The sequence below is a fragment of the Archocentrus centrarchus genome, chromosome 10, assembly GCF_007364275.1.
Source record: "Archocentrus centrarchus isolate MPI-CPG fArcCen1 chromosome 10, fArcCen1, whole genome shotgun sequence".
NCBI lineage: Eukaryota > Metazoa > Chordata > Actinopteri > Cichliformes > Cichlidae > Archocentrus > Archocentrus centrarchus.
The window spans coordinates 16,458,824-16,481,731 of NC_044355.1; the positions used below are offsets into that span (position 1 = coordinate 16,458,824).

Sequence of the window (22,908 nt, forward strand, 5' to 3'; positions counted from 1 at the left end):
AATAGCGCAAAGCATCGCCTCGACGTTTTTTTTGTAACCTCTGTCGTTGTCTTTCCCCCTCTGGTTCTCTTTGTCTGAATCGCCAGAGAAACATCGTCATCCTCTGAATCTAGGAGGAGCCCTAGTCACCAAAGAGGAAATTTAAATCTGATGGTCTACAGTGACCCCGTGTGGGTATTTTAAAGAACCTTTAGCATCAGCAAATTAAATTCTTAGTATTACCGCCACATTCTTAATTTCGCCTTCATTCTTTAGCTAAACAGTTCTGTTTTGCGGAATATTAACCACAACATGCTGTCATTTTGACTTTTTAAGTGATTTCTATATCCTTCATTGTTTTTTAAATGATTTGTGTCAAATATAAATCAGTGAACACACAGCAACATATATCACAGCATCCACCTTATTTAGACCAACAATACATTCTAAAAATATAATTTAGAAATCGACACAAAGTAAGTGCAAAGACGTTTCTTCGGAATTGTATTGAATATGCATTGTTTAAACCTAGTAACTTTTAACACAAATATCAACCAATATCAGAACACATGTTTGGTTAGACACTGTTTACAGTATAAGTACCAAGTGTTTAGTCGTTTAAAAGACATTTTCCTTTTTGTTCCGGGTTTGGATGTACTGATTCATCCATTCAACACCTTGGTGGAGCGACATGTACGTTAAAAATCAACATCTGCACATCTGTCAGTAAAGACAGATACCAGATCTTTATCAGCATTTTTAAAGGAAGCTTAACGAAATAGAGCCAAGTAATTTATTTTATTAGTTAACTTGAATTGTTTTTTCTTTCTTGGCAATTGAGTTCTTTTAATTTTTCTTTGGGTAAAACTGGATTGACTCACAATCAATTCTGGACCACAGTTTTGCGAATAAATAACATACAGATATTTAAGCCCAATATGCGCTTACCTTTTCTTTGTTCGGTAAAGTCTGAGTTCTGGTAAAAGTGTCGCCTCCGTTAATACTGATCAGCTCTGCATCTGCAGGTGGAAACGGGGCGGGGAAAACCACTACGTCGCTCTTGAGTGTGTCTGAGCTGAAACATACGTCGTACTGCTGAGTAGCTTTAGAGTAAGACCAGCTCCCGTCAGGGTGGGTGGTGATCATTGGGGCACTGTACCTGCTGAAACTGCCGTCTGTCCTGTGGCATCTGAATGCTATTAAACTGATGAGACTCAGCAGAAAGATGACGGACACCGACACAATGGCGATCAGCAGATACAGGTTCAAATCAGAGAAGCTGTCCTCCTTTATAGGCACGTGTCTGAACTGAGTCTGGATTTCAGCTGTGCTTTCAACCACCACCACATCAATAGACACAGTAGCTGACAGAGAGGGTTCTCCGTTATCAGAAACCAAGACCACCAATGGGTGAGTTTTCAGGTCATTGTCATTCATTTTCCTCTTAGTCCTGATCTCGCCGGTGCTGGTTCCAATCTTGAACAGGTTGTTTCTTTTGGGCTCAGACAGGTGATAAGAAAGCAGCGCATTATATCCAGAGTCTGCATCTACAGCCCTGATCTTTGCCACAAAGTATCCCGCTTCAGCAGAATAAGGGATGCTCTCACTGTTAACTGAGCCGTGCTCAGAATAGGGTGCAAGAATCGTGGGACTGTTGTCATTTTCATCCAGGATAAAAACGTTGACAGTGACGTTGCTGCTGAGCGGAGGAACACCAGAGTCTGTGGCCTGAACTTTAAATTGGAATGTTTTGAACTCCTCATAGTTAAAAGACTGCAGGCTGACTATGTCTCCAGTCTCTGAGTTGATATTAATCATTGTAGAAAACGGTTGTGAGTCACTGCTACCTTGTATAAACGAATAGGTCACCTGACCATTTTTATCTTTATCAGGATCAGCTGCAGTCACAGTTTTAATAACTGCTCCTACTGGACTGTTCTCTTTAACGTAAATATTAAGTAGCGGCTCTGAGAAGCGAGGCGGGTTGTCATTAACATCAGAAACATGAACACTAATTATGCTGATGCTGGAGAGAGGTGGAGACCCTTCATCAGTTGCTATTATTGTGACATTGTACTCGGCCATATTTTCTCTATCAAGTGGACCATTAACTACTAAGGAGTAGTAATTTTTATAATTTGTGTCCAGTTTGAAAGGAGTTTCATTTGTAATTACAGCTTTTACTGCTCCGTTTTCCCCACCATCTTTGTCTAAAACAGAAACAAGTGCAATGGCTGTACCTACTTCTGCGTCCTCTTTCACCGTATTCAGTAGTAATGTCACCGTGATCTCGGGAGCGTTGTCATTTAAATCCAACACTTCCACGAGCACTTTACAACGAGCAGACATCGGAGGCTGGCCTTTGTCACTTGCCTGAGCATGGATCTCAAACGCAGGACTCTCTTCATAATCGATTTCGCCTTTGACTAAAATCGCTCCGGTTTTAGAGTCAATTTGAAATAAATCCAAAATATGGTCTTGGCCTTTTTTTCTCAAAGAATATTCTATTTCTCCGTTTAAACCTTCATCCACGTCTGTTGCATTTAGCGTGATCACAGTATATCCTGTAAGCGGGTTTTCAGGAATTTTAACTTTGTATAGAGATTTACTGAAAACCGGATGGTTGTCATTGGTATCCAAAACCGTAATAATAATTTGCGAGGTTCCTGACTTCGATGGATTTCCTCCGTCTACTGCAGTGAGTGTGAGTGTTATAACAGAGTCATGCTCTCTGTCTAATGATTTCTGCAGTACTAACTCAGCAGACACGCTATCTTCTCCTTTGTGAATTTCTAATGAAAAATAATCGTTATTGCTAAGTCTATACGTATTAACATCGTTCTTACCAACATCCAAATCCGATGCCTCTATCAGTCCAAATTTGACTCCTGGCAAAGTACTTTCTGCAACGTCAAGCGATTGCAATTGCTCAGAGAAAACCGGCGCGTTGTCGTTTATATCTTTTATAGTTATCTCTAAACGATAAAGCTTCAGAGGGTCGTTGATCACGGCCTCTACGTTGACAGTACATTTTGTAGTCCTCCCACAAAGCTCCTCGCGGTCGATTCTTTCATTGACATAAAGAACACCAGTTTTTAGATTGACATCAAAATATTTTTTTTGTGATCCACTAACAATCTGAAACTTACGAGACTCTAAATCTTGGACATTGAGATTTAGATCCTTGGCGATATTTCCAACAGAAGCCCCTGGATTTACCTCCTCTGACACAGAATACGAGAGCTGTCCAGACACCGCCTCCCAGCAAGAATTCAGCAGCACGGCCACAAAATAAGCCCGGACACAATTCGTTTGGCTTGAGAAATCCATTATTAAATCCACCCCAAAGAGGCACGCATCCGGTGTCCTCCCACAACCGTCATATACTTATGAGAAAAGGATACCACAAAAATCCACTTTCTCCAATTTATACAAAGCAGTTGGATAATTTTTCGCCCTCTCTCTCTCGCCCTGCGTCTCTTTGTAACAAAGCCCAGACAAACATCATCCTCTGTTTTTGGGAGGAGTCTTGTGGCTTTATAAATAATATCTAGATACCATGGTCTTCAGTGCCTCCATGTGGTGATGTAAAATAACTGCATTTAACATCTAGGAACAGGAACAATTAAACGACTATCCATTAGTCCAAGGAGAGCAATTTCTCATTAATGATGAACATAATCATATTTCATTATATATTATGGTGGAATTTAATGGCATTAAACATAATTTCCCTTTTCCCAGTTCTTTCTTTCTTTCTTTCTTTCTTTCTTTCTTTCTTTCTTTCTTTCTTTCTTTCTTTCTTTCTTTCTTTCTTTCTTTCTTTCTTTCTTTCTTTCTTTCTTTCTTAACAGAGGTTCGCCTGTTTGTAATACTTCGGCTGAAGGTGCCCGACTTAGAATTAATGTACCTTATGGAAAACATTTTTACTCCGTAAAAATATAGCGAAAACTGCTATTAGCATATAAAATACACGTTTCCTACTTTCTAAAAGCAGAACAATGAAAGTAATTGAATGAAATGTTGAAAACCCTTCTTAAATGTGATAAAACAGCTTTCAGGTGTTGTGCCAAAAAGTGATCGTCTGCCAAAAAGTGATTGCCAGAAAATGATTGCCCATATTTAAACTGTTGTAAATGACTTGCTGACCTATAATCTGTTAAAAATATGTCAAACATATCTCTCGTGAATGATATCAAGTCATTTTGAGTAAGAAACAACATTTCTGTCACAAGGAACAAGCTGCAATCAGTTTTTGGCAGCGCCTTTTATATATTCTTTATTTATCAGGGTAAAAACTGTGATTGGCCAGATTTTAAAGAGATATCTGGACAAGAGGGCAGCACAAATCAGAACAAATATGACATTACACTGTATATAGATATTTTAAGTGACCAAAGAGGACTGGATTTATTATAATGTACGTGCAATAATGCCAAGTCATAAACATACTTGAATAACAGGTCATTTCTTCATTTTATATTTAAGCCCTTCATAAATCCTATTGACTACACTCTATTCACCAATATAAGCAAAGACATTACACATAGAAGCACATAGAAACATCAAAAATCACTTTCTGGCAGACAATCACTTTTTGGCACAACACCGGCTTTTGCTATCATAACTATCAGGAATTCTATGCAGATTTTTCGGGGAATAAATAAACTTATCTTTGTCCACAGTGGTCCCAGTGAACTGCCTTGTTGCGCCCTCCAAATGACGTAGAACACCCACCTCACTTATTTCAGCACGGTGGACAGCGACATTAACGTTCTGTCTCAACGTGATATGGACTTGGTTTATTTTGTCTTATAAGCAACTATACAGTTCAACAAAAATACAAACTGAAAGATCACATTTGTAAATACAATTTGGAAAGTTACCTCTAAGGTATTTCACTTCCTCTACAAGAACAAAAAGCGGAGATAGATTATCTAAGCGCTTAGGAGTGAAATTATATGTTATATTGTTTTTCATAATTTCTTACCTTTTCTTTGTTAGGTAACGTCTGAGTTCTGGTAAAAGTGTCGCCTCCGTTAATACTGATGAGTTCGGCGTCTGCAGGTGGAAACGGGGCGGGGAAAACCACGACATCGCTCTTGAGTGTGTCTGAGCTGAAACACACGTCGTACTGCTGAGTAGCTTTAGAGTAAGACCAGCTCCCGTCAGGGTGGGTGGTGATCATTGGGGCACTGTACCTGCTGAAACTGCCGTCTGTCCTGTGGCATCTGACTGCTATTAAACTGATGAGGCTCAGCAGAAAGATGACGGACACCGACACAATGGCGATCAGCAGATACAGGTTCAAATCAGAGAAGCTGTCCTCCTTTATAGGCACGTGTCTGAACTGAGTCTGGATTTCAGCCATGCTTTCAACCACCACCACATCAATAGACACAGTAGCTGACAGGGAGGGTTCTCCGTTATCAGAAACCAAGACCACCAAGGGGTGAGTTTTCAGGTCATTGTCACTCATTTTCCTCTTAGTTCTGATCTCGCCGGTGCTGGTTCCAATCTTGAACAGGTTGTTTCCTTTGGGCTCAGACAGGTGATAGGAAAGCAGCGCATTGTATCCAGAGTCTGCGTCTACAGCCCTGATCTTTGCCACAAAGTATCCCGCTTCAGCAGAGTAGGGGATGCTCTCACTGTTAACGGAGCCGTGCTCAGAATAGGGAGCGAGAATAGTGGGACTGTTGTCATTTTCATCCAGGATAAAAACGTTGACAGTGACGTTGCTGCTGAGCGGAGGAACACCAGAGTCTGTGGCCTGAACTTTAAATTGGAATGTTTTGAACTCCTCATAGTTAAAAGACTGCAGGTTGACTATGTCTCCAGTCTCTGAGTTGATATTAATCATTGTAGAAAACGGTTGTGAGTCACTGTTACCTTGTAAAAACGAATAGGTCACCTGACCATTTTTATCGATATCAGGATCAGCTGCAGTCACAGTTTTAATAACTGCTCCTACTGGACTGTTCTCTTTAACGTAAATATTAAGTAGCGGCTCTGAGAAGCGAGGCGGGTTGTCATTAACATCAGAAACATGAACACTAATTATGCTGATGCTGGAGAGAGGTGGAGACCCTTCATCAGTTGCTATTATTGTGACATTGTACTCGGCCATATTTTCTCTATCAAGTGGACCATTAACTACTAAGGAGTAGTAATTTTTATAATTTGTGTCCAGTTTGAAAGGAGTTTCATTTGTAATTACAGCTTTTACTGCTCCGTTTTCCCCACCATCTTTGTCTAAAACAGAAACAAGTGCAATGGCTGTACCTACTTCTGCGTCCTCTTTCACCGTATTCAGTAGTGATGTCACCGTGATCTCGGGAGCGTTGTCATTTAGATCCAGCACTTCTACCAGTATTTTACAATGAGTAGACATCGGAGGCTGGCCTTTGTCACTTGCCTCAGCATGGATCTCAAACGCAGGATTCTCTTCAAAATCGATTTCGCCTTTGACTAAAATCGCTCCGGTTTTAGAGTCAATTTGAAATAAATCCAAAATATGGTCTTGGCCTTTACTTCTCAGTGAATATTCAATTTCAGCATTTATCCCATCATCTGCGTCTGCCGCGTTTAAAACTATAACTGTCTTACCAACTTCAGTGTTCTCACATATTTGCGCCTTGAATAATGAACTAGAAAAAACTGGAGCGTTGTCATTAATATCTAATACACTAACGACGATTTGTGACGTTCCTGACTTGGATGGATTTCCTCCGTCGATAGCACTCACTGTAAGTTTTATAATAGGTTGTGTTTCTCGGTCTAGAGCTTTCTGAAGCACAAGCTCGGCAGACACACTAGCCCTTCCTTTGTGGACCTCTATAGAAAAGTAATCATTTGGACTGAGCTTGTATGTACTAACGTCATTCTTCCCAACATCGAGATCCGATGCCCCTATAAATCCAAATTTCCCCCCTGGCACAGTACTTTCCGCAATGTTAAGAGACTGCAAATTCTCAGGAAAAAGTGGTGCATTATCATTAATATCTACTACATTTACCTCTAAACGATAAAGCTTCAGTGGATTGCTAATCACGGCCTCTACATGCACAGTACATTTTGCAGCCTTCGCACAAAGCTCCTCGCGGTCAATTCTTTCACTGACATAAAGACTACCCGTTTTTAAATTTATGTCGAAATATTTTTTCTTCGATCCGCTAACAATCTGAAACATACGTGCCTCTAAGTCATGCACGTTAAGATTTAGATCTTTAGCGAGATTTCCCACAAAAGTCCCCGGGTTTACCTCCTCTGATACAGAGTAAGAGAGCTGCCCAGTCACCACTTCCCAGCAACAATCCAGAAGAACAACGAGTATATAAATCCCAAAAGGACTGCGTATTCTCCGTATCGACATATTTTAATCCAATGTGAACAGAGCATATGGATCGTCTTCAGGGTGAAAGTAGAGTACTACAATCCAGATTCTTATGTATATAGCGAGTAAAAGACAAAGCGATGATCACACAATGTATTCTCGCACTGCACCTCTTGCAACAAAGCCCTGCTAAACACCACCATCATCATCATCATCATCATCACTCTCTTAATCTGGGAGGAGCCTCGAGCAACCAAGAGTACCATGAAAATGTGATGGTCTACGATGTCCCCGTGTGGTCATTTGAAAGAAGTACATTAACACAAAACAAATAGATGCACATATTTGTTTTAGCTTTTAGAATAAATGTGACAAGATGTCACTCAGAGGATAGGAAATAGTGTCCTGTTCCCTCATGTATATGTACAGAGAAGCCTAGGATAAATAAAAACAAAAGGCAAAAAAACATTTACCTGTTTCCTTTACAGTAAATTGTACACATTTATGTAGTACAACTATCAAGAGAGAAATTCTCTAAATGTAACAAAATGTTATGCATCAATAAATTTGAAAAGGAATATGAAAACATATGAGAAAACTGAGAATCTGCTGGGTAACGTGAGAGAAACATGCGATTCACAAAGTGGGTAGATGACGTTTAACTGTTGCGACCATCCAGAAAATACATGTTACATGACTATTTCAGCACCATGGACAGCACCATAGGCGCTTTGCAGCAGTGCTCTCTGAAGGATGAATATTATTTTTCAACCCAAATACACATTTTAAACATAACACGTTTGCGATTGTGGCACCTGTAGAGTGTATTTTCTTGTGTGTTCAGATACCTGTCTGGTGTTCGTAAACAAGGTTTGCTCCATTTAGTTTAGTTTAGTCATTTATGCCATGTTTATACTTGCCAGCAGGGGACACCCTTACGAAAATTCACTATGGTTTACTATGGTTTTTATGCAGTAACCATGGTTTTACCATGGTAACTCATGGTGATTACAAGTACTATGGTCCTACCCATAGTACTACCATGGTTTATTCATAGCACTTCATGGTAGTTGTGGTATTACTATGGTTTACATATAGCAACTATGGGACTACTATGGTTATTAAAAAAAGATGCATTATCGTATCCATGTTATTACCATGCTTTCATCCAACACAGTAAATGCTACCATAGTTTTTTGTATTCAACGTACTATGGAATGATGATGGTTTGCCGTGGATACAGAGGTGGTGGTTCGGTGGGAGAAAGAACCCAGATAGCAAAAACACTTCGGGGCGGACCCGCCTTCAAGTCAGCCCGCCCCACGCTGTTTCTCAGTTTGGCTCTCCGGACAGTACCCGCCCGCTCACAGACAGCGGCTCGTCAGACAGCGGCTCGTCAAACAACGGCTCCGCTCCGGACTCACAGCAGCTCCCCTTCCCCTTTTTTCTTTTTTCAAAATGTACCGGCTGCTCTCACACAGGGAGTGGACAGCAGCGCTTCTCTACGGTAAGAACTGTAAACTGTTCTGTTAAATGTGCTTCATTCATGGCGTTACCTGTTCAGTAAACTTGTCCGGTATGAAAGTAACTGCTTTATATGTTGTTTTTATTCAGAATGTGAGATTGTGGCGGTGGAGTTAGCTTATAGCACATTAGCTACCGTCATATTAGCTAATAGCTAACATAGATGCAAGCCTTGAGTTTAAAAGTTAAAAAATCCCCTCCGGGACTTATTTACCTGGGGCAGTTTAGGTGGGTGTCTCGGTAGTTTATGTTATACCGGGACGAGCACATGAATGATTTTATTGACCTTTTCCAGGACTGACAGCAGGTAAAGTTAAGCTAGCACAGCTAATCTGGGAGCATCTGTCTTAAAGATAGGGGGGGGCATAAAAGTCATCTTGTGAATGCTTTATCACACTGAGACATGTTTGATCTGTGAAGGCTGAGACTGAGGTCTGCAAAAAATCATAAATGTTTTTTTTTATTTTACTTAAATTCACCAGCTCCTCATATTAACTGACCTTGAGCTCATCAGTGATCCAGCCTTTGCTTCCTTGTTGCTGAATGCTCCTGTCTGTACACACACACACACACACATATACATATATATATATATATATATATATATATATATATATATATATATATATATATATATATACATACATACATACATACATACATACATATTTCCCAGAGTTAAAGAACAACAATGGAGCAGAATCTGGATTTTATCTGAATGGACTCTAGGACATAGAAATGTCATCAGTTTCTTTCAGGTGAATCATCTTTTTTAATATTATACCTCTGTGTTGTGTTGCAGCTCACTGCTGATCTTATTCAGGCCGTCTCATCTCTGCACGCTGCCTAATTAAGGTAAATACAATCTGAACTTTGCTTCAGTGACTCTTTGTTCAGATGTTGTGTGAACAGGGTCTGTGTAACATCAGAAATCTATCTTAACTAATGCACCTGTAAAACATCAATTATGCAGCACTAACACTGTTGTGGTGTCTTTTCTGATGTCATGTGCTCATGCAGGTGGATGTGACCATGGAGGAGCCACAAAGGAGGAGGAGCTTTGATACCAGGTCAGTTGTGAGCCACAGAGGTCATCATCTTTTTTACTGTTTAAGTTTTAAGGTGTTGCTCCTGTGTGAACTAATCTTAAGGAGGAGCTGTCTGTAGTGAGGGCAGTGAGTCTGTGTTACCTCGCTTGTATCTTTCTGACATTTGACAAACAGAAATGTATTTCATGCTTTATTAAATTAAGCTTTTTAAAATTGCATTAACACTGCCCATTTTACTGTGTGATTGGCTGGAATATGGGTTGTTATATTTGTTTGTTTGCTTGTTATAACATAAAATAACTTTTTCAATGCTAAAACCTTTGACTGGTACTGTACAGGTGCTGGTCATGAAATTAGAATATGAAAAAGTTGATTTATTTCAGTAATACCATTCAAAAATTGAAACTTGTGTATTAAATTCATTCATTATACACAGACTGGTATATTTCAAATGTTTATTTCTTTTAATTTTGATGATTATAACTGACAACTAATGAAAACCCCAAATTCAGCATCTCAGAAAATTAGAATATTACTTAAGACCAATACAAAAAAAGGATTTTTAGAAATGTTGGCCAACTGAAAAGTATGATCATGAAAAGTATGAGCATGTACAGCACTCAGTACTTAGTTGGGCTCCTTTTGCCTGGATTACTGCAGTAATGCGGCGTGGCATGGAGTCGATCAGTCTGTGGCACTGCTCAGGTGTTATGAGAGCCCAGGTTGCTCTGATAGTGGCCTTCAGCTCTTCTGAATTGTTGGGTCTGGTGTATCACATCTTCTTCTTCACAATAGCCCATAGATTTTCTATGGGGTTAAAGGTCAGGCGAGTTTGCTGGCCAATGAAGAACAGGGATACCATGGTCCTTAAAGCAGGCACTGGTAGCTTTGGCACTGTGTGCAGGTGCCAAGTCCTGTTGGAAAATGAAATCTGCATCTCCATAAAGTTGGTCAGCAGCAGGAAGCATGAAGTGCTCTAAAACTTCCTGGGAGATGGCCGCATTGACCTTGGACCTCAGAAAACACAGCTGACCAACCGCAGCAGATGACACGGCACCCCAAACCATCACTGACTGTGGAAACTTTACACTGGACCTCAGCCAGCGTGGATTCTCTGCCTCTCCTCTCTTCTTCCAGACTCTGGGACCTTGATTTCCAAAGGAAATGCAACATTGACTTTGGTCAGAGAACATAACTTTGGAGCACTCAGCAGCAGTCCAGTCCTTTTTGTCTTTAGCCCAGGCGAGACGCTTCTGACGCCGTCTCTGTTCAAGAGCGGCTCGACACGAGGACTGCGACAGCTGAAACCATGTCTGCATACGTCTGTGTGTGGTGGTTCTTGAAGCACTGACTCCAGCTGCAGTCCACTCTTTGTGAATCTCCCCCACATTTTTGAATGGGTTTGTTCCACAATCCTCTCCAGGGTGCAGTTATCCCTGTTGTTGTACACTTTTTTCTACCACATCTTTTCCTTCCCTTCGCCTCTCTATTAATGTGCTTGGACACAGAGCTCTGTGAACAGCAGCCTCTTTAGCAATGACCTTTTGAGTTTCGCCCTCCTTGTGCAAAGTGTCAAAGGTCGTCTTTTGGACAACTGTCAAGTCAGCAGTCTTCCCCATGATTGTGTAGCCTACAGAACTAGACTGAGAGACCATTTAAAGGCCTTTGCAGGTGTTTGGAGTTAATTAGCTGATTAGAGTGTGGCACCAGGTGTCTTCAATATTGAACCTTTTCACAATATTCTAATTTTCTGAGATACTGAATTTGGGGTTTTCATTAGTTGTCAGTTATAATCATCAAAATTAAAAGAAACAAACATTTGAAATATATCAGTCTGTGTGTAATGAAAGAATATAATATACAAGTTCACTTTGTGAATGAAATTACTGAAATAAATAAACTTTTCATGATATTCTAATTTTATGACCAGCACCTGTATGTGTTTAGAATGTTGCCATGTCTTATACAGTCTGTAAACACTTGGGGTTTATTTGTCACATTACTTTGCAGATTACACTCTGCAGAAATTTCCCAACACTGACATTAAACTGCTGAGGGGAGCCGCCAGGAACAAGCTTAATAATGAAAGCAAGAATTTTGAAAATATCTGGTAAGTTTAAGTGTATTTAACATTTAACATCTAACATTTTTTTTGCAATTAATAGTGAATATCTGTCCCTCTTCCTGTTCCTCTTTCTTACACAGAGTTGGAGCTGGACCTGCCATCCCAGGAAATGAAGACTGAATTACATTCATTAATAAAAATATAAATTATATAAAGATTTAATGATTCTCCTGTTTTTGATTACTCTTATGCTGCTTTTTTTGATAGCTAGATGGAAGTATGAAGTAGGATTTTTAATTAAATTTGCTATTGCATTAGAATTGGCCTATTCATTGTTTGATGTATGTATTATTGCACTATAGTTTTGTGAAACAGATTAATGGGGCTATAGATTTAATTAAGAAAACCATAGTTTCTAAAAACCATGGTAAAGTCATGGTTTGGAAAAACCATGGTAAAATAAAACCATGGTAAAAACCATGGTAAAATAAAACCATGGTAAGAACCATGGTTTTATCATGGTTTTACTATAGTTAAACCATGATAAAACCATAGTAATAAACCATGGTTCCCATGGTACCCCAAAAACCATGACAACTATGAAAAACCAGAAACCATGGTTTTACTATGGTTATTTAACCATAGTAGAAGGAGCGGTGGGTGATGTTTGGGGGTCCAGAGTGTGGGTGATCAGAAGAAGTGTATGCCGCTGAACTTGTGGTGTCCAGCTTGCCTCTTGCAGTGTGAAGTAATAAACAAAATGTTCTCTACACCTAACATCGTCGCCGTCTGAGTGGTGTAACACGATATACATATTTGAAATAATATCGCACTTAACATGAAACATTAATATCTTACCTTTTCTTTGTTTGGTAAAGTCTGAGTTCTGGTAAAAGTGTCTCCTCCGTTAATACTGATCAGCTCTGCATCTACAGGTGGAAACGGGGCGGGGAAAACCACTACGTCGCTCTTGAGTGTGTCTGAGCTGAAACACACGTCGTACTGCTGAGTAGCTTTAGAGTAAGACCAGCTCCCGTCAGGGTGGGTGGTGATCATTGGGGCACTGTACCTGCTGAAACTGCCGTCTGTCCTGTGGCATCTGAATGCTATTAAACTGATGAGGCTCAGCAGAAAGATGACGGACACCGACACAATGGCGATCAGCAGATACAGGTTCAAATCAGAGAAGCTGTCCTCCTTCACAGGCACGTGTCTGAACTGAGTCTGGATTTCAGCCGTGCTTTCAACCACCACCACATCAATAGACACAGTAGCTGACAGGGAGGGCTCTCCGTTATCAGAAACCAAGACCACCAAGGGGTGAGTTTTCAGGTCATTGTCACTCATTTTCCTCCTAGTCCTGATCTCCCCGGTGCTGGTTCCGATCTTGAACAGGTTGTTTCCTTTGGGCTCAGACAGGTGATAAGAAAGCAATGCATTGTATCCAGAGTCTGCATCTACAGCCCTGATCTTTGCCACAAAGTATCCCGCTTCAGCAAAGTAGGGGATGCTCTCACTGTTAACAGAGCCGTGCTCAGAATAGGGAGCGAGAATTGTTGGATTATTATCATTTTCATCCAGGATAAAAATGTTGACAGTGACGTTGCTGCTGAGTGGAGGAACACCAGAGTCTGTGGCCTGAATTTTAAAGTGGAACGTTTTTAACTCTTCATAGTTAAAAGACTGCAGGCTGACTATATCTCCAGTCTCTGAGTTAATATTAATCATTGTAGAAAATGGCAGCTGATTATTCACACTTTGTAACAATGCATAGCTCACAAGGCTGTTTTGGCTTATATCAGCATCAGTTGCAGTCACTCTGTTAATCACTGTTCCCACTGGACTGTTTTCTTTCACATAAACATTAATTACCGCCTCCGGGAACAGAGGTGCATTATCATTGACATCAGAAACTTGTATGGAAACTACACTTGTGCTGGAGACTGGCGGGTTTCCTTTATCATTAGCGACTATATTGACATTGTAGTTAGAGACAGTCTCCCTGTCCAGAAGCCCATCAACTAACAAAGAATAATAATTTTTGTAGTTTGTTTCGAGTTTGAATGGCACTTGATTTTTAATTTGGATATCCACATCACCGTTTTTCCCACCATCTTTATCGAGGACTGACACAAGTGCAACTGCGGTGCCTACAGGAACATCCTCTTTTACTGTCTTATGTAATGACGTTATAGTTATCTGCGGGGCATTATCATTTAGGTCCACCACTTCTACGAGCACCTTACAGTGAGCAGACATCGGAGGCTGCCCTTTATCACTGGCCTCAACACGTATCTCAAAAGCCCTTCTCTCTTCAAAGTCTATTTTGCCTTTGACCTTAATGACCCCCGTATGAGGTTCAATTTCAAACATATCAAGTACGCGATCTTGATCCTTGCTTCTTAGCGAATATACAATCTCACTGTTTAAACCCTCATCTGCGTCGGTGGCGTTCACTGTGATTACTTTTGTGCCCAGGGGAGTGTTCTCTGGAATTTTTGTTTTATATAAGGATTCACTAAAAATCGGAATGTTGTCATTATTGTCTAATACATTAATAACGAGCTGCGAGGTGCCCGATTTCGGTGGACTCCCTCCATCTACAGCCGTCAGTGTCATTGTGATCACAGGCTGTTTTTCTCGGTCTAAGACTTTCTGCAGCACCAACTCAGCAGAGACACGGTCAGCAGCTTTGTGCACGGCCAACGAAAAATGTTCATTTTGGCTTAATTTGTAAGTGCTTACTCCGTTTTTCCCCACATCTGCATCAATTGCTTCGGATAATGCGAATTTCACTCCAGGCAAGGTGCTCTCTGCAATATACAGATTTTGCAGTTTGGTTGTAAACAATGGGGTATTGTCGTTTACATCTAAGATCTCAACTTCAATACGATAAAGCTTCAACGGGTTATTTATTACAGCTTCTACATTTACTGGGCATGTAAGTTCCTCCGAGCAGAGATCCTCTCTGTCTATTCTCTCACTGACATACAGAACACCAGTCTTAAGATTTACCTCGAAGAATTTTCTCTTTGATCCCGTAACGATCTGAAACATACGAGATTCCAACTCTTGCGAATTCAGATTTAGCTCCTTAGCGATATTCCCAACAGGGGTCCCCGGCTTTACCTCCTCTGAGACGGAATAGGAGAACTGCCCAGCCACAGTCTGCCAGTAACCATCCAGTATAAAAAGCCATAAATATATCCCGAAATAGCTCCATTTATAAGGTGACATTTCTATCCACAATGAACAAAGTGTAAATTTGAGTTCCAGTCGCATTCAGATATTTTGGAAAGTATGGACGATTAGCGAGGTTTTTGATTTTAATATTCTGTGTTTGTCCCACCGTCCTTTATAACAAAGACTGAGAAAATGTTCACATCGCCTGAAAACGGGAGGGGCCAAGTTCTATTAAACAGCAGGGCTGTAGCTTATGGATCAACAGCGACGCCACGTGGTGAAAGGAGCGCAATGCAAAAAGCAGTGTAAACAATGTTGCCTTTCCAGCAACCATTAGGTCACAACAAAAATATTTATCATTATATGCGCCTTTGACAAGCTTAACTGACATCAGAGATCTGAACAACTTTTCCCAGCACCATGGACAACACCCAAGTGAGTGTCCTTGTAGTTAATTTTTCCCTGTCAGCCTTGTGGGCAATAAATAGATTTAAACGAACCTAGCTATTCTTCCAAACATAGGAACACAGAAGGGATATCTGTCTATTGTGTTGTATCTTTGGTGCATTTTAGTGTTTCTCCACATTTTCACAGAAACAGTAGTCATGAGCTTATGAACGTTCTGTTGTTTGTAATCCCAAGATTAAGCCCTAGATTCAGAAATTCCTGTCCTATTTCCATTCTGCAGGAAACATGATTTGATTTGAAAATATTAATAACCATCCCACAGCTACAATCATTTGTTAACCCCACAGACAATCTTAATAATCATAATGGATCACATAGGATGATCTGTGTGCTCATTTTCCTAATTTATATAATAGAAAACAGTAAGTACAATATAGAAGACTGAGAATAGTGCACCTATAATTATTTTGCATACATACATATGAGCATATGCACACAAATCCACCATCAGAATTAGACAACCGATGATGAAATTCAATTATTCATGATTTATTTTATGCCACAGACTACACTACACTGACCTCACAGGGCCTCTATCTGGATTATCATTCTCATAAAGTCAACATGACACACATATGGATGTTGCATAAATGTCACCAGGTATTCTTTGTGGCCTGGTGATGGCATGACCTTTTTTATTTCCTTCAGACTGTAGCCCTGAATCCATCTTGAGAGTAGTGGTGTATTATTGAGATACAGCCCCTCAGGGAAACATACTGGATGCTCAGTTACTCAAAACATTCCTGTGTAAACACTAATGCAAGAACAATTTATTTTGAACAGCTATACACCTAGACAGGTGTATGTGCATTGTATTCATTGCTATTATTTAGTCAATTAAATTAAAAAGCCCTTAGGAAAACAATGTTTATATTTTGCGTTTAAAGCCCTGCATGCATGCACTGATAAAAGTCACTTTTCCCATGGGTATGATAATTGAAACTTCTGAATAATTAATTAATAGTGATTAAAGAGTGTTTAGCAAAATTCATAGTATTTGCTCCTTGAACTAGGGGTGCTGTGCAAAATAAATCTAGTGGTTATGTACACATGTGCTTGTTAATCTGCGTCTCACTCTGTGGTTTGCCCATCACATGATACAGTTAGAGGTGAAATTAGAATCACCACCGGCAGTGTGTTCAAAGGGTCAGATGGAGCAGCAAGTGGTAGGTGAAAGGAGGGTGTGGAAACAGTCGTCAGCAGCAGCATTTTAGGTGTGTTCACTGCATTATTAAAGGGCTACTACCACACACAGTATTGCCACCACATTAGCTTCTATACAGGCTTCATCTAATTATCTCATGCCTTTGCATAGCCATCAGTTTTCTGTGTGTGCTTGTGAGCAAGTGTGTGTGTTATAAGGATGCATACTGTACTGTTGATCTGTGTGTGAATAGATGGGGGAAGGGTGTGATCTAAACATGCTTCGAGGCGAGTCCTCCCCCCACTTTTCCTCTCTCTCTCTGCACAGCTCTGGTCTCCATAGCAACGCCATCTTGGGCACAGGCATATGTGCACGCACACACACCCACTCACTAATGCAGAAATCTGTGGGTTTAGCTTTCAAAATGTATCAGATAGTAAAAAAGTAACAAATTGGATTTTGTACCTACTTCCACATTCTGTCTGCTGCTGCTCACTTTCATGAAGCTCTTTGATCTCACTAAATGAATCTGATCATATCATAAAGATGGGTGTAGCACACACACACGTACACACACACACACACACACACACACACACACACACACACACACACACACACACACACACACACACACACACACACACACACACACACACACACACAAAGTCACCCAAGCAAACACAAACCATACCTTTGAGCATACACAACCAGACTGTGCAGAGTTGCAGTCTGGCTTCTCATATATTGGTAATGTAGCACTGCAGCAGGATATTCACTGTCACAGCACTTTTGCAGCAGTGTCTGTTCCTCTTTCCACCCCCACAGCCCCTCAGAGAGCCTGACCTTTGATTCAGCCATGCCCAACCTTCTCTGGGCCAGGCCTCTGGAGACCTCACACACACACACACCTACTTCCTCCTGCCGTTTGTACACTGCATTCTCTTCGTATGATCAGATACTGATGATTGAGTTTTTATGTGGAGTATATCTCAACATGACACAAGAGGGCAACCTACTCCTTGTGCAAATGTCCTTATCACTTCTAGTATTATATTATGCTTATTTTTCAGATCTATTCACTTTTTCTTTGTTTTCATGTCCTGAGCACATTTCATATGCCCTGTCTGCTTATTTTCAGATAAGCAGGTATGATATGATTTATCTAGCAATTGATTATCGCAACAGTGTAACTAAAACCACACCCCAAAAAAAATAGCTGATAGTGCAACATTATGGCAGAGATCTGATATAATAAATGCTAATACTTACAAAACACAAGGAAATTATAATGGAGACTGGGTTCCCATATATAAATAAACAAGAGGAGAAAAAAAGAACAGTTGGAAGACAAATAAATCTAAAAAATAGAGAAGATGGTACTTGCTTATTCACAAGAGTTTTCTTAAAGGAAACATCCTCTTTTTGTCTACTATTTGCATTTTAACTGTCATGTGCAGATGCAATTTAATTATATAGAATGATATCCACTTACTAGACAACTGTGCATGCAATCAGGTGCATATGAGCTTAAATATATAATAATATCTATTTACTGGACAGTTGTGCATGCAGTCGGGTGTATTTCAACTTATACACAATGATGTTATCTGTGAAATAATTAATGAAAGCTATAAATAGAGGTAAGGATGCAGAGAAAGATGAATCACTTCTAGTGTTAAAACTAACTACACTTAATCATTTATTTCCAAATCTGTGCTCGCCTCCATTGGTTTCTGGAGTAAGTAGGACAGGGGCGGGTCCGCGGAAACATGAGCCGGAACAAGATCAAAACCAGGACACAGCAATATGGAGCATGCCCAAATACACAAATGTACACACCAACACAATGGAACACAGTGTTCACTCATTTGGAAAACAATGGCACAATGCCTAAATATCACATAATTAGTTACTCTACTGTAAAACAACAGACAGCAGCAACATCCCGTCACAGTGTGATTGTTCCAGTGAGTGTCCTGAGCTGCCATAGCCCAGCTGGGAAGTTACAACAGTATAGTGATCAATCAACAAAGTAAATGCTCAACATATACTAAGTATTTAGAAAATATTTTCTATATAGTGCTGTGTATTTTCATTAAAATTGTAAAAAAAAAACAAAAAAAAAAAAACCTTTACTTATTATTTTATTTTTTAATGTCTTCAGTTTACACTAGCAATGTTTCCATTTTGTGAAAGAACCTCTGAAAATTTTATCAGTTAAGAAATAATCAGCAGTGTGCAGAGCAGTGCCTGCCATATATGTTGTGTTACTGAATCTGTAATGGTGAATCTAATTAGTAACAAAGATCTGCACAGCATGAATGAGAGCATCGCAGTTTAGAGTTCAAACGGAGGAAGCACTGATCAGTCTCAATGTGGTTTATGTGGTTTTTGTGAGAGTGAGAAATATAAAAGGTGTGAGAGACAGCATGAATTTTATTCACACATAGTTCAGCGTTGTGACTCTAAATTTAAAATGCATAATCCATCTTCTCTGTGCAAGCAGAGAAGCAGCCATGGATTACTTTGCAACAACAGACCACCAATCAAAGCTGCCAATAAACAGGAGCTTTAACAGGCTTTGGTAACAGCAAAGGTAGCACAGAAATCTGATTGGTCACTGTGACTGATATGGACACTCTGATTGGCTCAGTATTGCGCCTAGCGACAAAGGCAGTGTCGTAGAAAGCACCCACAGTTGATTCACTATCTCCCTTCTGGTACCCATGGTGACGCAGATGCAGCCCCTGTCTTCACCCCACCCTGCCTCCCTCCCCCTCTACCACACCCTTCTTTATGAGTACACTCAGTACATATGCCAAGGACAGGAAATTTGTTTTTCCTTAAACACAACCATACAAATACATATGAACTTTTTTTTTAATTATGTTTCAATAAAAATCATATATTTTCCAAATTGTGCACACTGACCCATTAAATTCAAACATTTAATGTAACACAGTGCACAGACAGCATCCTGTACAGTCTGTCTCTCTCATCTCCTCCTCTCTCCGTTTTTTGTCCCTGACTCACACACTGAAATAGCTTGAATCAAACAATTCTCTGTGGGATTAAGAATAAATCTAGCTTTATATGTACGGATAACCTAGATTTTTCAATCAAACAGTTCGTTGTGGAATAGGTCATGTGCTGTTTTTATCTATGACTGGAAAATGGGACAGACGTGCTATCTGTAGATCAATAATGAATGAGAAACTCAGTAAACATACTAGTCAATATACTACCAAATACAGAGTGGTAACACGTTAAATACATTGATGCACAAACACGCTGGTAATTGCCACTTGTTGCCACAAGAGGGAGCTTTTTAAAAATCACTTTCTTTGTTCTCCACTGCAGTTTCCATATCCACAGATAGACACAGGATGATGTCAGAGGCAGGCAAAGTTATAAAGCCTTATATTAGATTAGCACCCTCACACACTTGTATTGTGTGTATCACTGCTAAAGATACACTTGCAGGCTGGGTGTCTACTACACATTTCCTCTGCCTGCGGAAATTAAAATGTCAACTGTCCCACATGGAAGGCAGATGCAGATGTCAGCTACTGCATCTAATAATACCTGTACATTCTCATGCAGCTTGATAAAGTACATATCAAAACAAAGGGAAGGGAGGAAAGACAGAGAGCTACTTCTATCAGCTGCAAATGAAGATTATGCAGAATATATAGCGAGCGTTACAAATTTCTAGTGTACATAATTTAAACACGGAGTGCTGTAAAGCATAGTTTATCTGCACTTAGCTGTGTCAGTTATATTGTACATGCACATTACACCTGTATGCATCAATGCAGCTTGTGTAATATCTATTTTTACATTCTTATTAGTCATGAAGTGTGGAACATGCATCAGGCAGTGCTGCATTTAAAATGCATTGCAAGTGCAGGGCTGCTGTGCAAGGACATGGACTACTTCATAGGAAAAAAAAAAAGAATGAATTATAGAAGAGAGTGCTGGCCTGCGGAGAATCTGACACTGAGAAATAACTGTGATAGTTCTGTTAGGTTGCCCCACTTTCCACAGAAATGAAGATAACTATTTATAAAATAATAACTTGCCTACAAATCATTATTATAAAAAGTGGCAGCATAAGAGCCTGTGCTCCTATGCTTTCTGACAATGGCACACACCAAATTCCACTTTTATTAGCACCAAAACTTAATCATCTACTTGGGCATTACCTCACCATGTGTAGCAACAGAAACATGCTACTTCTTAAGCTGTGATCCTCATTACAGCTTAAGAAGTAAGCTGTAATAAGGATCCTAATGATATACTCGAAGTGTAATATATTGTGTGAGTGCCCATGTTAGTTTGCATGCATGTGGACTGTTGGTTGAGGAGTGTGTTGAATAGTGAATAAAAACCTATTGCCACTTGCCAGTTTAATGTTTACCCACATCTTTTCGGTCTAAGGCTCACTGATGCAAGACTCCTGCAATAAATCCCATCCTCATTATGGTTATGGCATTCAGTTTTAGTGTTATTCAATTCAGTTACCCTTTTGAGGCTATGTTTTGCATAGGTGTTCAATATATTTTGCTAATGTGTTTTTAATATTATGCCTGGTCCTTTTTTTGTCAGAGTAAATATCAGAAACATGTCTCCATATTGTTCAGCACAATCTAACAGCACCACAGTCTGCAGCTTCCTATAGACTGTAAAGTTGAATTCACAGTTCTCTCACACCATATGTTTATCATAGATTATATGTAGTTTAAAAAATGAATTTAAGGTGACAGTTTTTTTTTTGTTTGTTTTGTTTTTTTTTAAGTAGATATCATTTCAAAATTGAAATGCTGCTGTGAGTGCAAAATTAAAAGTCAAGGACAAAGCAAATACATAACAAAAGAATGCGAACACAAAATAAAAATAAAAAAATGCTGTCTGGACATTAGCCTGAAATTTGGGTAAGTGACATCTTAGGTTACTCCATGCACTCCAGCCTTTTAAACCTACTCTTCATGGCATCACTAAGATGATTCCACCTAATCGTATTAGAGGAGCAACATAGTAGAACTGTCTCTTTGCACACTTTACAGACAGCCTAATCCAGCACAACTTGGGATAGTGACAGTGGTGGCAGAACAAAGAATGCTTGGATACAAATTCTCTTTTTAAAACACCTGAAGGAACAGTAGCAGTGTTTTGGCACTTTTAAACATATGGCATAATAAATTACTGCCTTTTATATAGTGCACTGAGATATAATCTGATGCTTTCACAAAGGTTGCAGGTTACTGCTCACTGAGTACTGAGCATTTATATGCCATTTCACATATATATCTTTATTCCATAGGAAGCATTATCAGTATAATTAATTCCTTCAGTTGTCTATTAGAGGACAAAGCAAAGTGAGTGAGGATTAGGACAAACATCAGGCAGTAAAGGGCTTAGGGAGCAATTACACTATAGTCTTATCACAAGCACCTCATTTACAGTAGTCTGTTAACAAGCAGACTAAACTTCTTGTTATTTTGGTATCATGTTTTTTTTAGCACCTTTTTTTGTTGCTGTGCAACTTTGCTCCCCTTACTCCCATTAAGCAGATTCTCACTTCATTATCTGTAATGTGATGCATAGATTATCTGGCCCAGTATATGCTGTGGACAAATTAGTTTTGGTGTGCATGAAAGATTTAGTTCATTTGTGTGGTAAATCCCTTGCAATGCACTAAGACCTGGGCTGTATGGTGATGTACATGAAGGAGAGGTACAAACACAGAGTGACACACTTTTTGCAACTAGAGGTACATTTCAATTACATGGTTCTGCAATTAAAATATATAAGAAATGAATTACACTAAACATTTACAGCTGCTGTTGCTCAACTTGTGAGATTGATGTTAAAAAAGTCCTAAGGCTATGCATTGTAAGTTACGCTCCCTGAATGAGTGACATGTGCTTGCATGACTAAAACAAAAATAATGTGAATAGCAATTTATGAAAAAACACAACTATGCAAATCATTTTTGATAAAATATAAAGAGCAACAGCATACATGAATACAAAAGGAAAAAAATGAAAGGAAAAAATTAAATTAAATAAATTCTTATACTCATTTTCCTTTAAATTGGATAGCTGTAAGATTATGAACCCCAAAGTAATAAAACAAGGTTAAAACACATTATTATAAA

At 39.5% G+C, this 22,908-nt stretch overlaps 1 protein-coding gene and 1 long non-coding RNA gene across 13 annotated transcripts in view; one reads left to right on the top strand and one right to left on the bottom strand.

The window, feature by feature from the left end:
- The window catches only part of LOC115787293 (protocadherin alpha-C2-like), a 195,950-nt gene that overhangs the window by 102,381 nt on the left and 70,661 nt on the right, over positions 1-22,908 (bottom strand). Inside the window, exon 1 of one of the 12 annotated variants that reach the window (XM_030739936.1) lies at positions 12,809-15,188. The exons of 9 other annotated variants lie outside the window; for them this stretch is intronic. In XM_030739936.1, the coding sequence (XP_030595796.1) occupies positions 12,809-15,187 (2,379 nt within the window). In that variant the 5' untranslated portion in view covers position 15,188. Of the gene's footprint in view, positions 1-927; positions 4,003-4,969; positions 7,483-12,808; positions 15,189-22,908 lie in introns of those variants that run through there. 2 more of the 12 variants (XM_030739926.1, XM_030739927.1) reach the window with 2 other exon arrangements.
- LOC115787298 (uncharacterized) lies at positions 8,577-12,172 on the top strand. The gene is made up of 5 exons (XR_004020491.1): positions 8,577-8,819; positions 9,639-9,691; positions 9,857-9,906; positions 11,896-11,995; positions 12,091-12,172. It is a non-coding gene; the product is annotated as an uncharacterized LOC115787298 (long non-coding RNA).